Source organism: Solanum tuberosum, unplaced genomic scaffold (genome assembly GCF_000226075.1).
Source record: "Solanum tuberosum cultivar DM 1-3 516 R44 unplaced genomic scaffold, SolTub_3.0 scf00001, whole genome shotgun sequence".
NCBI classification, from domain to species: Eukaryota; Viridiplantae; Streptophyta; class Magnoliopsida; order Solanales; family Solanaceae; genus Solanum; species Solanum tuberosum.
Genome location: NW_006238927.1, coordinates 4,218,875 through 4,233,083, shown reverse-complemented (window position 1 = coordinate 4,233,083; position 14,209 = coordinate 4,218,875). Strand labels below are relative to the sequence as shown.

The 14,209-nt window shown below is 38.2% G+C and overlaps 1 protein-coding gene across 1 annotated transcript in view; it reads left to right on the top strand.

Annotated features, from left to right (window-relative positions):
- The window catches only part of LOC102590690 (E3 ubiquitin-protein ligase UPL6), a 45,617-nt gene that overhangs the window by 8,164 nt on the left and 23,244 nt on the right, over positions 1–14,209 (top strand). Inside the window, exons 5-7 of the mRNA XM_006337930.2 lie at positions 1,560–1,740; positions 12,044–12,223; positions 12,472–12,651. Of these exons, the coding sequence (XP_006337992.1) occupies positions 1,560–1,740; positions 12,044–12,223; positions 12,472–12,651 (541 nt within the window). The remainder of the gene's footprint in view (positions 1–1,559; positions 1,741–12,043; positions 12,224–12,471; positions 12,652–14,209) is intronic.

Here is a 14,209-nt window from a genome sequence, read left to right as displayed (position 1 = left end):
TATATATATACAGTCGTTAATAGTTTCGAAAAGGAGATAAATTTATTCTTTCATGTTTTTAGTCTTTTAATAAATTCTTTCCTTTTACTTTTTTTGGATCGTATTGGACCTGAACTCCAGATCTTTATATTGCTATCGTTTTTTTTTTTTTTGAGAATTATATTGCTATCGTTCAGTCTTCAGTGTTTGGCATTTCATTCTATTCCTTTTGTGCTATGGGTGTTCTGTTGAATGACCACTTGGAGCTTCACTTCACTACAAAACAACAACATTATACCAGTGAAATCTCACAAACTGGGGTCTGGAGAAGGGGAGAGTGTACACGGACCTTACCTCACAATATAGCAACTTGGTACCCGTATAGTAGTTGCAATTATGAATATCACCCTTATTCTTGTACAACAGAACCATTGCACTCAACTTCCATTCCTTTGACATTTTAGCTGTCCTAAATATGACACTAATCAACCCAGTCAGCCACTCCAATTCGGTATTATCAAAGGCACGCTTAAGCTCTGAAATGAGGATCAAAACGTGTTGACCGTTTTGCCTTGCTTAATGTGAGCTTCATAGTCGTCATCAATTTTTCATGGCATACTTTCTCTTGCCAATGAGCCTTTCTGAAGAGGCGACACTAAACAATTGATATTTCATTTTATCATAATTCTTTTTTCATATATTTGTTATTCATGTTTATAATTATTAGTCTTGGCCCCTCTCTCTCTCTCTATATATATATATATATTCGTATTTTTCTCCTTTTGTGCCTTTTTTCATTTAAGCCCATGCTTTATTTTCGGTTTGCACTCATAGCCCCAACAGACCTTAAAGCTTTTTTGCGCTTTTTGCTTTTGATAACACTATATTGACCTGGCCTGTGTTCTTCCAAAAATCCACCGTGATTTCGTCTTGCCCGGTCGCTCTTCCCCTCCTCATCTAACAAATAGCCCCCTTAACCTCCGCAACCTTTATGCACCTACGATACCCAAAATCTCGACGACCCTCAAAATGCTCTAACTCCCCCAACACGATATCCCAGTCCTCTTTTTCATTTAAGAACTATGGTCCCATTTGTACATGTATTATCTTGCAACTTTCTCTTCTTCCCTAACATTGTTAATAGCTATTATAGGAGGAAAGCTCTGAAACACCACTTGTTTTCTATAGCTACATACTATGCTATTTTACGATGTCTTTTATCGTTCCATTATTTCAACACTTCGATGACAAGCTTTATAACTGGTTGCTTAGAATTCTTTACAGAAAGGAGAGTGAGTTTGGGGGGGTGGGGGTGGGGGAGGGGGAGCAGAAGTCTTACTCTTCTAAACCTTGAAATTTAATTAGCTTTGATGAAATTGCATGTGGTAGGCATTTATTTTGATAGTGCTACTATACTAGTTATTGATCTATGTTTTTACTCATCTATAGTGTCATTTCTGAAATAAGCTATTTTATTTGACATCGGTAGGACACCAGTTTTTTAGGTCTTAAATCCAATTGGAATGCTAAACAAGTGCTTTCATGTCTTTATTTTACTTATATGAGCCATGCTCGTGCAGGAATAAGTTGAGAGATCAACTTTTTATGGAATCTGAGAAGTCCTGTACATCAGCAATCCTCTTGTTGGATGCAGTAGCATTGTTGATTGATTTAGGGCTTCCTTGGGCTTGCAGCACTGTCACCTATCTTCTTCAAAGAAATATATATTCCTTATTTCGGGAAATTGTTCTGATTGGCAAGGTATAATATACATCAACATGAATTCAGCTGATACTTCCTTTCCTCTATAATGTATATTTTCTGACTGCTATTACAAGTACAAGAGCTATATAGTTAAATTATTTTACTACTTGCCTCAGCATATGTAATCCTTAATGATGAGTTGTTAAGTATATTTTTCAGGGAGTCCAAGTAGTTTGTAGTTATGGATTAATTTCACATTTTTCTAGCTAGCTTTATTGCTTAAAGTGCTCTACTATTGGGAGCTAGAAAGTAGGTAGCAAAAGGTGATGGAATGTGTGACAAGCTTGTAATTATTCATGGAGATTTCTAATAATCTGGACCAATGTTGAATTGCAGGGCTTTCATACAACTCTATTCAATCCTATGTTTCCGATACACTTCTTAAGAATTAGTAAATTATTAATATTCTTTTTTTGAGAAAAGGTAACTAGTAAATTATTAATACGATAAGATTCCTTTCATTATTTAAATATATTTGTGTGTGTGTGTATATATATATAGGAAAGGTTTAGAGTCCTTATAGTTGTGTTGTAAGAAAGAGGAATTACTTTCTTCCTGTTTTGGGATTATTTTCTCTCTCTTTTTAGGATTTTATTTTGATTGTTAAAAGTATTGATTAATCTCACCAAGAGATGTCGTAAATATTTACAACAGGGGATACATTACTGAATATGTAATGATGTATATTATATATAGGGCTTTGCTAACCTACTACATTGAAGGTAGTAGATTAGCATGGTGCCAACTTTTTAATTTCCTTAAAAGTTCCAAGCAAAATATTATCAATGCACAAACTGAGAGGGATATCTTTGTCTTGCCACCAAAAACTAAAGCCAATTCCTGTTTTCCCCCTTTCTCTTACATTTTATTCTCTTCATCTGCGAAGCTTGAGGCATCTGTTTTGTTTTATTCTTTTGCTTTCTATCATTCTCTTTCTCTTCTTAATTTTGATAGTCTCCATAAATTAAACCATGATCTCCTTTAAATTATTTGTGAGTTGTTTGCATTCTTAAGATTTATTGTCAATATTGATGAGTATAAAAGGCATGTAACAAACCCAACATTTAATTTCTGTAATCAAAATTCAGGCGGAGGGAAATGGGTCTTCTACCATTCTCTAAATGAAATGGTTTCGTAGAGAAAAAAGAGAAGATAGGTGGGTTAAGAACACATGTTAATTAGTGTGTGTAAAATGTCACTTTTCCCCTAAAATGGGACTAGAAATTGGCTAAAATATTGGGAAATACCAAGAATGGCAAATTTCATCTTCAAGATGGAGCAATTCAGTGGGTTGGGAACAGATGAAGATGAACTATGGTGGAAGGGAGATGAGAAAGGCACATACAAAGTGAGCAAAGCGTACAGGAAAATGAAACACAACCAGCAGCCAAGCAGTTGGCCATGGAAGAACATTTGGAAAACCAAAATACCATATAAAGTGGCATGCTTTGTGTGGTTTCTGGCAAAGGAGGCAATGCTTACCCAAGAGAACCTAATGAAAAGAGGGATAATTTGAAACCCCAGGTGCTTCTTGTGCGGGGAGCAGGCAGAGACTGTGAATCATCTATTCCTACATTGTAGAACCACAGGACAACTATGGAGATTGTTTTTGAACCTCAGAGGAATAGCATGGAGCATACTTGGGAAAATTACAGAGGCCTTAACAAGCTGGGCTGTTGGGCAAGAATAGAGGCAGGTGGAGGATAGTCCCAGCAAGCATTTGGTGGACAATTTGGAAGGAGAGGAATTCTAGGTGTTTTGAGAGCATAAAGAACAATATGCAGTAGAACAGAGAGAAAGGAAATTTCCTCCCAGGCACAAATACCAATGCACTTTCTCTGTCCTAGGCACGAATACCAATGCACTTTCTCTGTCCTACTTTCTAGGGCAGTAGAAGACCATTTTTCCGGCAGCAACCACCGGAATCTTAGCCTTTTCTTTCTAAGCCAACAATTATCACCCACTGTGATAATTGCTACACACTTTAGCCTAGGATGGAAGAGAATAGAATTTATTTTAATGCTGGGTTTAAGTCATTTGACATCACTAGATGGAACTCGAGCAAGTCTGAATGGTATGAATGGGTTGAAAGAAGTAGAAAGAAGATGACGAGGTCAGTTATGAGCAAGAAAGCTATGGAATGGATATGTTTCTGCCTGAGAGAGGCTTCAAAGGAGCATAAAAAGGAGACGAGAAGATGGAAACTAGCAGATAGAGAGGCAGAGGCCTTTTGTACTAAGAAGCAAAATGAATATGGGAAATTTATGAGCGTGATAACCTTAAATAGTGGTGGAAGGTCGGCTTAATCATACCGGAACTTGCATTAAATGCAGGGTGGGTGGATATTGCATTAAAGATTGAGAGATTCATTAAATGTCAGCAAAGAGAGAAGGAACATTCTTTCTCAAGGGTGACGGAGGAAGAATACTGTTATGCTGAGGCTGTCCAACAGAGTAAATGGGGGAGTAGTAATTTAAGAAGAGCCGAGATGAACACCAAGAAAGGAAGCATTCTGATTACTAAGCCAGTGAATATTAAGGAGGAAAATCTCCTCAAGAGATGTCTTATAGGATATTGCACTACAGGAAAGAAGGAGAAACCATCTCTGGGCGGATATCAGGAGCTGGTCCTCAACAAACTGGAAAAAGGTCTTTGGAGTCAACATATATGAATTGAACAGCGAAATCTTCCTTTTCGAATTCCCCAATAGATACATGGCGGAATTGATCATCCAAGGCCAATGGAGTGGAAGAGTAGCATATTTCATCTAGATTGGTGGAGTCCAACAACAGGGTGCACTCCTAGCCCCTCAACTGTGCGTGAAACTTGGATTAGAGTAGTGGGGATTCCATTGCATTTGTGGTCTAGGAAGGTCTTCCAAGAAATTGGGGATCTGTGTGGAGGTTGGATTGGGACAGGAGAAGAAACTGAGCTAAAAAACCACCTGAAGTGGGCAAGGATTCTGGTGAAAAACAACGGGAGAAACCTTCCGAAAGAGGTCTCTGTCGCTTGTGATGGAATTACATATTTTTTTCCAATTTGGGCAGAAAGCAAACCCAGATTCGAAATAAGGTCGGAAAGTGGAGGCATTGTCGCCGGGGAAGATGAGGTCTTTTGCCCAGGGAATAGATTTATCCAGAGGTCTGATGGCATAAATATCTGCGACATAGTACCAAAATCCCATCCTTTTAGGGATTTTAGTACATCGAAGCACGTGGGCTGTACTTCGACAGCTAGAAAGACAATGGGGAATGGAGCACGTGAGAGGCATGTGAGTTTTTTAAATGAGAGGGCTAACTGGGCCCATCAGGAAAGCCCAAGAAGAATAACAATTCTAAATGGCCCAATGGCCCTGACTTTGCAGCACATGTCATTTTTAATGATTTACAAGGGACAAAGATCGGCTACACAGAAACCCATAAATTGGCTGGTGACATAACAGCCTTGCACGTGTCCAATTCAAGCGAAGGAAAGCAGAACATGAACACAAAAGTCGTGACATAGCTGCTGGAGGAAGAAATCAGGGGAGATTTGATGATAACGGGAGGGGAAGAACCTAACTCCATAGATAGGGGAGATGATAGAGAAATTACAAGTCAGGGGAGACTGGGCTAGCAATACAGAGCTCAAACACAGAAATAGTTAATTGGGAGGTGGAGGAACCTGTACCAATTATGGTGCAACAACAACAAAGGGCTCAAGATGTAGATAAAGCGAATTCAACATGGGTACAACAGAACTTGATAAAACTGGGGAAAATCTTTGGGATCGATTTCCAAGGGCATGAAGAGGAGGCAACAGAGTTACTACTACAAATAGACAGTTGCAGACAAGTCAGGAGAATGGAGCAGGATACAGAAGTTAAGAAACTCAAGATCAAGGGTGCACAAGAACTTAAAAGTCTTGTAGCCTTTGATGTAAAATTTAAAAGTTCTGGAAGTAGGAATAAGGGGAGGAACACAATTTTCAATACATGATGAAGTTTAAGCTAATATCATGGAATGTTAGGGGATTAAACGACAGGGAGAAGAGAAGGGTTGTACATAGTTTGTTGTCTGGATGGAGAGCAGATATAGTGTGTCTCCAAGAAACAAAAATTGAAGGGGATATTTCAGAGATGGTAAAACAGATTTGGGGAGGCAGGTGGATTAGACATGCCTGTCTAAAAGCAAGTGGAACAAGAGGAGGTATCTTATTGATGTGGGATGCGAGGGCATGGATGGGGGAGGTCTTGGAAATTGGTTCTTACACCATTACTTGTAAATTTGAATCACAAACCCAGAATTTTAGCTGCCATATATCTGGAGTGTATGCTCCTAATTGTTACAAGGAAAGGAGACTTGTATGGGAAGAATTGAGCTCAGTAAGGGGGTTGATGGAGGGACCCTGGGCAATGTGTGGGGACTTCAATGTATCTAGGTACATATCTGAGAAGAAGAACTGCAACAGAAGAACTAAGGGAATGAGAGAGTTTTCTGATTTCATAGAGGACATGGAATTAGTTGACATGCAATTAGAAGATGCTGCATACACATGGTTTAAGGGAGATCAACAGGAGGCAGCCTCCAGAATTGATAGAATCATGATTTCTAAAGAATGGGATGATACCTTCAACAATTTGAAACAGATTCCTCTTCAAAGGCTGGGCTCAGATCATATACCAATAGCGTTGATTACTGGTTGCTGGGAGAGAAATAAAAGCTACTTCAAGTTTGAAAATTGGTGGCTGCAGTCAGAAGGTTTTGTGGATAGAGTTAGAGAGTGGTGGAGCTCCTTCAGTTACACAGGAAGACCTGATTATGTTTTGGCATGCAAACTTAAAGCACTGAAACTTAAGCTAAAGGAATGGAAACAAGAAGAGGAGGGAAATCTGGGCAGTCAAAGAAGGAGATTGTTAGAGCAGTTAGCAGAATTAGATACAGAAAGGGTAAATAGAACTCTCACTGTGGAGGAAACGACAAAAAAGGCTGCAATCTTACTTGAGTATGAAGAGCTAGTCAAGAAAGAGGAAGTTTCATGGAGACAGAAATCAAGAGTACTATGGTTGAAGGAGGGAGACAAGAACACCAAATTCTTCCACAAAATGGCAAATGCTCACAGGAGATATAACAATATAGATCAACTCATGATACAAGGAGAGGTTACTCAAGAGAAAAGCAGAATTGAAGGGGAGATAATAGCATATTATAAGAACCTGTATAGAGAAACACATCAATGGAGACCTTATAATAATGCTGAATGTCCAATGTTGACTGAAGAGGAAAAACTGTCGCTGCAAGGCAGATTTGAGGAGAATGAAGTTCTAAATTGCCTAAAGCTATGTGCAGCCGATAAGGCTCCTGGTCCAGATGGGTACACAATGGGTTTCTTCATCAAGTGTTGGGATGTACTGAAGAAAGACATCATGGACACATTTCAAAACTTTTATGAGCAAGAAGTCTTCGAGAAGAGTTTCAACGCTACCTTCATTGCACTCATTCCAAAGAAAAAAGGAGCCAACGAGTTTAAGGGACTATAGACCAATTAGCCTCATAGGGAGCATTTACAAAATACTCTCCAAAGTTCTCACAGAAAGGTTGAAAGTTGTGATAGACTGGTGGACTCACATCAAATGGCTTTTATAAAAGGGAGACAAATTATGGATGCAGTGTTGATTGCTAATGAAGCTGTAGATTCCAGGATTAAGCAGAAGAAACGTGGCATTCTATGCAAGCTGGACATAGAAAAAGCATATGATCATGTGAATTGGAAGTACCTTCTGAAGATTTTAGAGATGATGGGATTTGGACAAAAATGGTTGAACTAGATTAGCTTCTGCATTTCTATAGTTAGCTTCTCTGTTCTGATTAATGGGTCCCCTGCAGGGTTTTTTCAAACTCAAAGAGGACTCAGGCAGGGTGATCCATTGTCCCCTTTCTTGTTCTTAATTACTATGGAGGGGCTGAATAATATGCTCAAGACAGCAAATATGAGAGGATGGATAAAAGGTTTTGATGTGGCTAGAGAAAATACAGAAAGCTTGGAGGTGACACATCTTCAGTATGCAGATGATACATTGATTTTTTGTGGAGCTGAGGAAGACCAACTGAAATACTTAAGGGTGATCCTGGTGCTGTTTGAAGGGGTATCCGGGTTGCACATTAACTGGATTAAAAGTTCTATGTATACTATCAATGAGGTCAACAACATAGACTTGTTAGCTTCAATTCTAGGGGGTGAAGTAGGTACTCTACCTACAACATATTTGGGTATGCCATTGGGAGCAAAATCCAAGTCCTTAGAAATTTGGAATGGTGTGATAGAGAAGTGTGAGAAGAAGCTGGCCAGATGGAAAACTCAGTACTTGTCAAGAGGGGGTAGACTGACCCTCATAAACTCAGTCCTAGATGCTCTCCCAACTTACATGCTGTCTCTATTTCCCATCCCACCAGGGATCACTAAAAGACTAGACAGCATAAGAAGGAAGTTCTTGTGGCAAGGAAACAAAGAGAATAGAGGTTTTCATCTAGTAAAATGGAATGCAGTGACAACTGGAAAGAAGAATGGTGGTCTGGGAATAAAGAATATGGAGCTACATGGCAAAGCACTCTTAATGAAGTGGTTGTGCAAATACTCAAATGAAAACCAAACACTTTGGAGAAGAGTGATAGGTGCCAAATATGAGAATCAAGATAGTTGGATGACTAAGATTGTGACCACACCTTATGGGATCAGTTTATGGAGATCCATAAGAGCATTATGGGAGGAAGTTAAACCCAAATTCAAGATGAAAGTGGGGAATGGGAACAAAATCAAATTCTGGAAGGATGAATGGCATGAGAAAGGTAACCTGGAAACTCTTTTCCCTGATATTTACAATCTGGCAATGTTCCAACAAAGAACTATTGCAGAACTATGGACACCACAAGGGTGGAATTTCATCTTCAGGAGAGAACCAAATGACTGGGAAGTGATGAGGTTGGCAGAATTCCTCAAGTTGGTTGGACATTTTACTGGACTTCAGGCATATGAGGATATGCTTTGGTGGAAAGGCAACAATAGAGGAGAGTTCAAAGTGCATTCAGCTTACAGGCTGATGGATGAATCAAGCCAGCAGAGTCCCATCTGGCCTTGGAAACAAGTATGGAAGTGTAGAATCCCACACAAAGTCTCATGCTTTATTTGGCTGCTAGCTAAGGAAGCTGCCCTGACTCAGGATAATGTAATGAAAAGGGGGATAACCTTATGCTCTAGGTGTTTGCAGAAGAAACCTGGCATTCTATGCAAGCTGGACATAGAAAAAGCATATGATCATGTGAATTGGAAGTACCTTCTGAAGATTTTAGAGATGATGGGAATTGGAAGTATCTCCTGATGTTTACAATCTGGCAATGTTCCAACAAAGAACTATTGCAGAACTATGGACACCACAAGGGTGGAATTTCATCTTCAGGAGAGAACCAAATGACTGGGAAGTGATGAGGTTGGCAGAATTCCTCAAGTTGGTTGGACATTTTACTGGACTTCAGGCATATGAGGATATGCTTTGGTGGAAAGGCAACAATAGAGGAGAGTTCAAAGTGCATTCAGCTTACAGGCTGATGGATGAATCAAGCCAGCAGAGTCCCATCTGGCCTTGGAAACAAATATGGAAGTGTAGAATCCCACACAAAGTCTCATGCTTTATTTGGCTGCTAGCTAAGGAAGCTGCCCTGACTCAGGATAATGTAATGAAAAGGGGGATAACCTTATGCTCTAGGTGTTTCCTATGTGGGGAAACCTTAGAAACTGTAAACCATCTATTTCTACACTGCAAATACACCCGGCAGCTTTGGAGGATTTTCTTGAGCCTTAAAGGCATATCCTGGACTATGCCTAGGAGAGTTACTGAGGCCTTGTACAGCTGGGAGGAGGCAGGTGCCCTTGCAAAAGACAGAACTAGATGGAGAATTATCCCTGCTTCAATATGGTGGGCAATCTGGAAAGAAAGGAATTCCAGATGTTTTGAAGGCATAGAAAATAGTGTGCAGGATGTTAAACTAAACTGCATTTTGTTGTTATGTTTTTGGTGTAATCAATTATACTCAAATGACACTGCCTCTATAGTTGATGTTTTAGACTCAATATAGAAATAGAGTAGGAGTGTCTAGAGTGCATCTGTATATAAGGTTTGAGTACAACCCATGTACTTTTGTGATATAATACATCGTTACCATTTTCAAAAAAAAAAAGAACAATATGCAACAGATTAAGCTCACTTGCATCTTGCTACTGTGTTTTTGGTGTAATCAGTTACTTTTAAATCATCCCGTCTCTATTATTGATGTTTTAGACTCATTATAGACATAGGATCATAGAATCATAGATGTAGATAGTACTTTGTAAATATGGGGCTACAACAACTCTTCTAAGATTCGGATTCTAACATATATAGACAAAGTTACCAGTTTCAAAAAAAAAAAAAAAATGGCTAAAAGAATGGGGGTTTGCTGAACCGAGATGATCCCTGATAGAATGAGAGATGAACTTGACGAAGAGGGATGGTAAGAATCTAGGTCATGCTGGTGTATCAAAAGACGAAACTGTCGTTACTGCTAAAGAAATATTTAGAATAGTAATAGGGATCTTTTGGGTAATTTAAAAGTGGGTACAATGCTAACATACTACCTTCATATAGTAGGTTAGCAAAACCCAGACATATATATGATTAAGGATTTTACTTGTAAACACTATTTAAACCCCAACATATTTGAGGGAATAATCAAGTACTTCATTCTCAATATTTTTCTTTGTTTTTTGATATTTTACATGGTATCTGAGCCTATAAGATCTTGGTAGAAATTCAAATAGCTTTCGCTAATGGCAGGCAATGCCGGCCAAGATGTGCCGCCAATGATTTTCTTCTTCCATGTATCTAGCACAACTCCTCTCTCCAGCAATCGGTGTTCCTCTCTCCGTTCTAGCATCGTTCATCTCTTGGACGACCATTATGGTGCCACTATCACTTTGGTGACCCGCACTGCTACTTTCTATGTGACCAACACCCTCCTCTGATCTTGAATTTCTATTAGAGCCAAGAGTTTGAGTCCCTATCTGAAAATTCTTTTACTCGAGGCAAGTTTGAGTTCCTACTCTGAAATCAAAGCCAAGGGTTTTGCTTTACTCTTAGATTTCTTTCTACATATTTTGAGAATTCTTTCTCTCGCTCTTCTAGTACTACTTTCTCTAATTCTTTTTCTGGTTAAAAAAATTTCTCTCATCCAAAATTTCCTTCAATTTCTCTAGTTCAATTAAAACATAATGACTATTTCCTTCCAAACCAATCTTCTTTTTCTTCTTAATCTCACAAAAGCAAAGAAAAATTTCTTGTTCTTATTCCTAAATTAAAATGGTTGTTTAGACTAATGGAACTGGAATCCTACCTTCACGGGATGCAAGAGGGATCAAATACCTCATTTTATTACCTTGATTTGTGGTGATTATGAGGACTATCTTCATCTCCGGTAGGTGCAAAGCAACATTATCATCTCATCTACAGCTGCAAGCTCAACCTGGTACACAAAGTGTGACTCATTTCCTGCTCTGACAACATCTACTGCTTCCGTCAAGCACTCATCAGATGAGGTTGAGTATATTTGTGGCTCCAGAATTGAGTATATTTGGGGCAAGTTAGGAGAATATAATATGTACGCCCCAACCTGAGGGCAAATGTTAAGAATTAGCAAATTATAAATGTGGCAAGATCTCATTCCTTAATAAAAATTACTATCATGTCCTCGTTAAGGTTACTTTTCTTTTTAGAGTTACTTGTGAACACTATTTAAGCCCTAACATGCTTGACGATATAATCAAACAATTTATTCCCCAACATCTCTCTTCTTTTCTCATTCTGCACAACTTTTAAGCATTCTCTGCAAAAGATATAGACTACTTTTGACACCTTCTTGGTTCGTTATTAGTTTTACTTATATAAAAAAAAAAGCCGCCCAGTGGTAAGAAGAAAAGACTTGAATATCTATCGAGATTGTAAACTTTGATATGATGTGAGAAATGAGTGAAGAGAAGATATGGGGGGAACACTCTGGACAATTATCTTGTGCTTAGGACCTTCAACAAATGCTTTGGACAATATACATGCATGTAATATTTCTTCGGATGGGAAATAATATTAAACAAGACAAGTAGACAACCTTATTTTTATGCGTGCATTATTTATTTGTTTTTCGGTTTTGGTGTACTAGTATCTCAAGAATCCAAATTTCTCCTTGCCTAGGTGTTTGTTTAAGTTTGAGAGTGACATGATGCAGCTTAATTTTTGCAGGATAGAAGCTTTCCAGCTTCCAACAGGGTTGTATCTTCATTCGAGCGCGTGCTTGGACTAATTACATCTCATATTGGTCAAGGCACTTGTACTTGCCCAACTGTTGATCCACAATGTTTCTTTCCCTCCCAGATTCTTACAATTCCATTTTTATGGCGGTTTTTCCCTCACCTGAAAGAGGTAATTGGTTACAGTGTTCCACCAGAACATTGCTGTTTCAATGGAGGATCAGATTAAGGGATAATCCTTTGCCAACCAAGTATCAAGTTGCTCTATGCTAGCTCATGTAAAATGATCTTTAGGATTATCTGCATGAATTATCAGCTCATGTCTCATATTTGTGCCATATAGTTGTTCATCTTCATGTGGAAGTTCAGATTTATGCTTCTGTGAAGTTTATGTTCAGCTGGTTTCATTTCATTATGCAGATCTTTGCAAGTCCATCAGTGAGTCGTCATTATTTTCATCAGATGAAATTATGCATGAAAGACCATATTAATGTCCTCCCTCCTGATATAGCGATTGATCTTCCTGGTTATGCTTGCCTTCTTGGGAATCTATTGGAAGTTGCCGGGCTTGCTTTTGCTCAGCCAGAATCATTCACTATGGTAAAGACTAAAGACATACCATTAGCTTTACTCAAATAAAAGATATTTTTTTTGTGGTACAAGTTTTATAATTACTGTCATTTATGTTTGGAACCTATGTTATAAGGACATGTATGAAGGAGTCGTCACTAGCGTGAGAATAATAGTAGTAGATATTGAGAAGTTTCCCACAACCGTGGTTTACGAGAGGTATTGACTTGAGCAGGTTCTTGTTTACCCTAATTATGAATGAGCTAACCAACACAACACAAAAAGAGGTTTCATGGTGTATGATATATGCTAACGATATTGTATTAATTAATGAAATAAACAAGGGTATCAACTAAAAGCTTGAACAATGGAGAAACAATCTAGAGACTAGTAGTTTCAGGATAAGTAGAAGGTTTTCTAAATATGACTCTGAAACTAGAACAGCAGTAGTAGTTGAGATTAAGATTAGATGAGATTGTGGTGTCTTAATTTAAACAAACCAGATATATAGGCTCGTTGTTCCAAGATAATGAATGATAGATTATGATGTTACATATAGAATCAAGATCCGATACTTGAAATGAAAAGTACTACTGGAGTGTTATATGACTAGAGAATGGCTACCAAAACAAAAGGTAGGTTTTTAAATTAAAGCACTATTAAGCTCTGAAGCTGGGTGAAGCAAAAGTTGTGTGCTTCGCCTCGCTTCATCGGTGCTTTAGTGTGGGTGTCAAGGTGCTAAGCCGTGTGCCCCTTCACTGATGGATTCTACTTAAGAGCACAGCAACATATATTTTTTTTGTGTGTATATATATAAAAAATTCATTCTTCTGTCCAAAAATTATTGTTTATGTTTATAGTTACACTTTTTGAATTACATTTCTATATTTTTTGTTTTGTCTTCATTGACTCTTCTCTTCGTTTAAAGCCCACACTTTAAATGTGCTTAAAATTCCAACAAAGTTTAGTGCTTTTTTGCGCTTTTCGTTTTTGACTACTCTGGTCATTCAAAATTAGACAAGATTAAAAAATGAACACATTCGCCAAATGGTGCAAGTAACACACATTAAAGATACAATGAGAAGGTCTCTTGAGAGGGTTTAGTCATGTCCCGCATCAACCTTCAGATGCACCTATCTGTACTCTGTAGTGAGTGAACATGTTGAAAAGGATTGAGTTAAACCTAAATTTACATGGATGGAAGGTATCTCATAAGACTTAGAAGCTTTTGGATTCATTGCAGACTCGACAAAAGAGTGGGCACAATGGAAGAAAAACATTTATATAGGTCATACCCATTAGTGAATATATTTCAGCCATGTTTGTAGTTTACTTTATGTCCTGTGCTTTCAAGGAGTCTTTTGACCTTATCAATGATTCTTATGCCAATAGAAAATATAGAACTTCTAGTACTTTTCATTCTTATTTTATTTTGTATTATGTCGGCCTGACTGAATTTAAATGGGAACATGGTCAGCGAGGATTAATATAGAGAACTCCTGTACTTTTTATTTATTTGTAGATTCTCTACTTAAACATAGAAAGTAATGTCAAAGGTTGGGGTAGAGTAGCCTATTTGTAAAAAGTT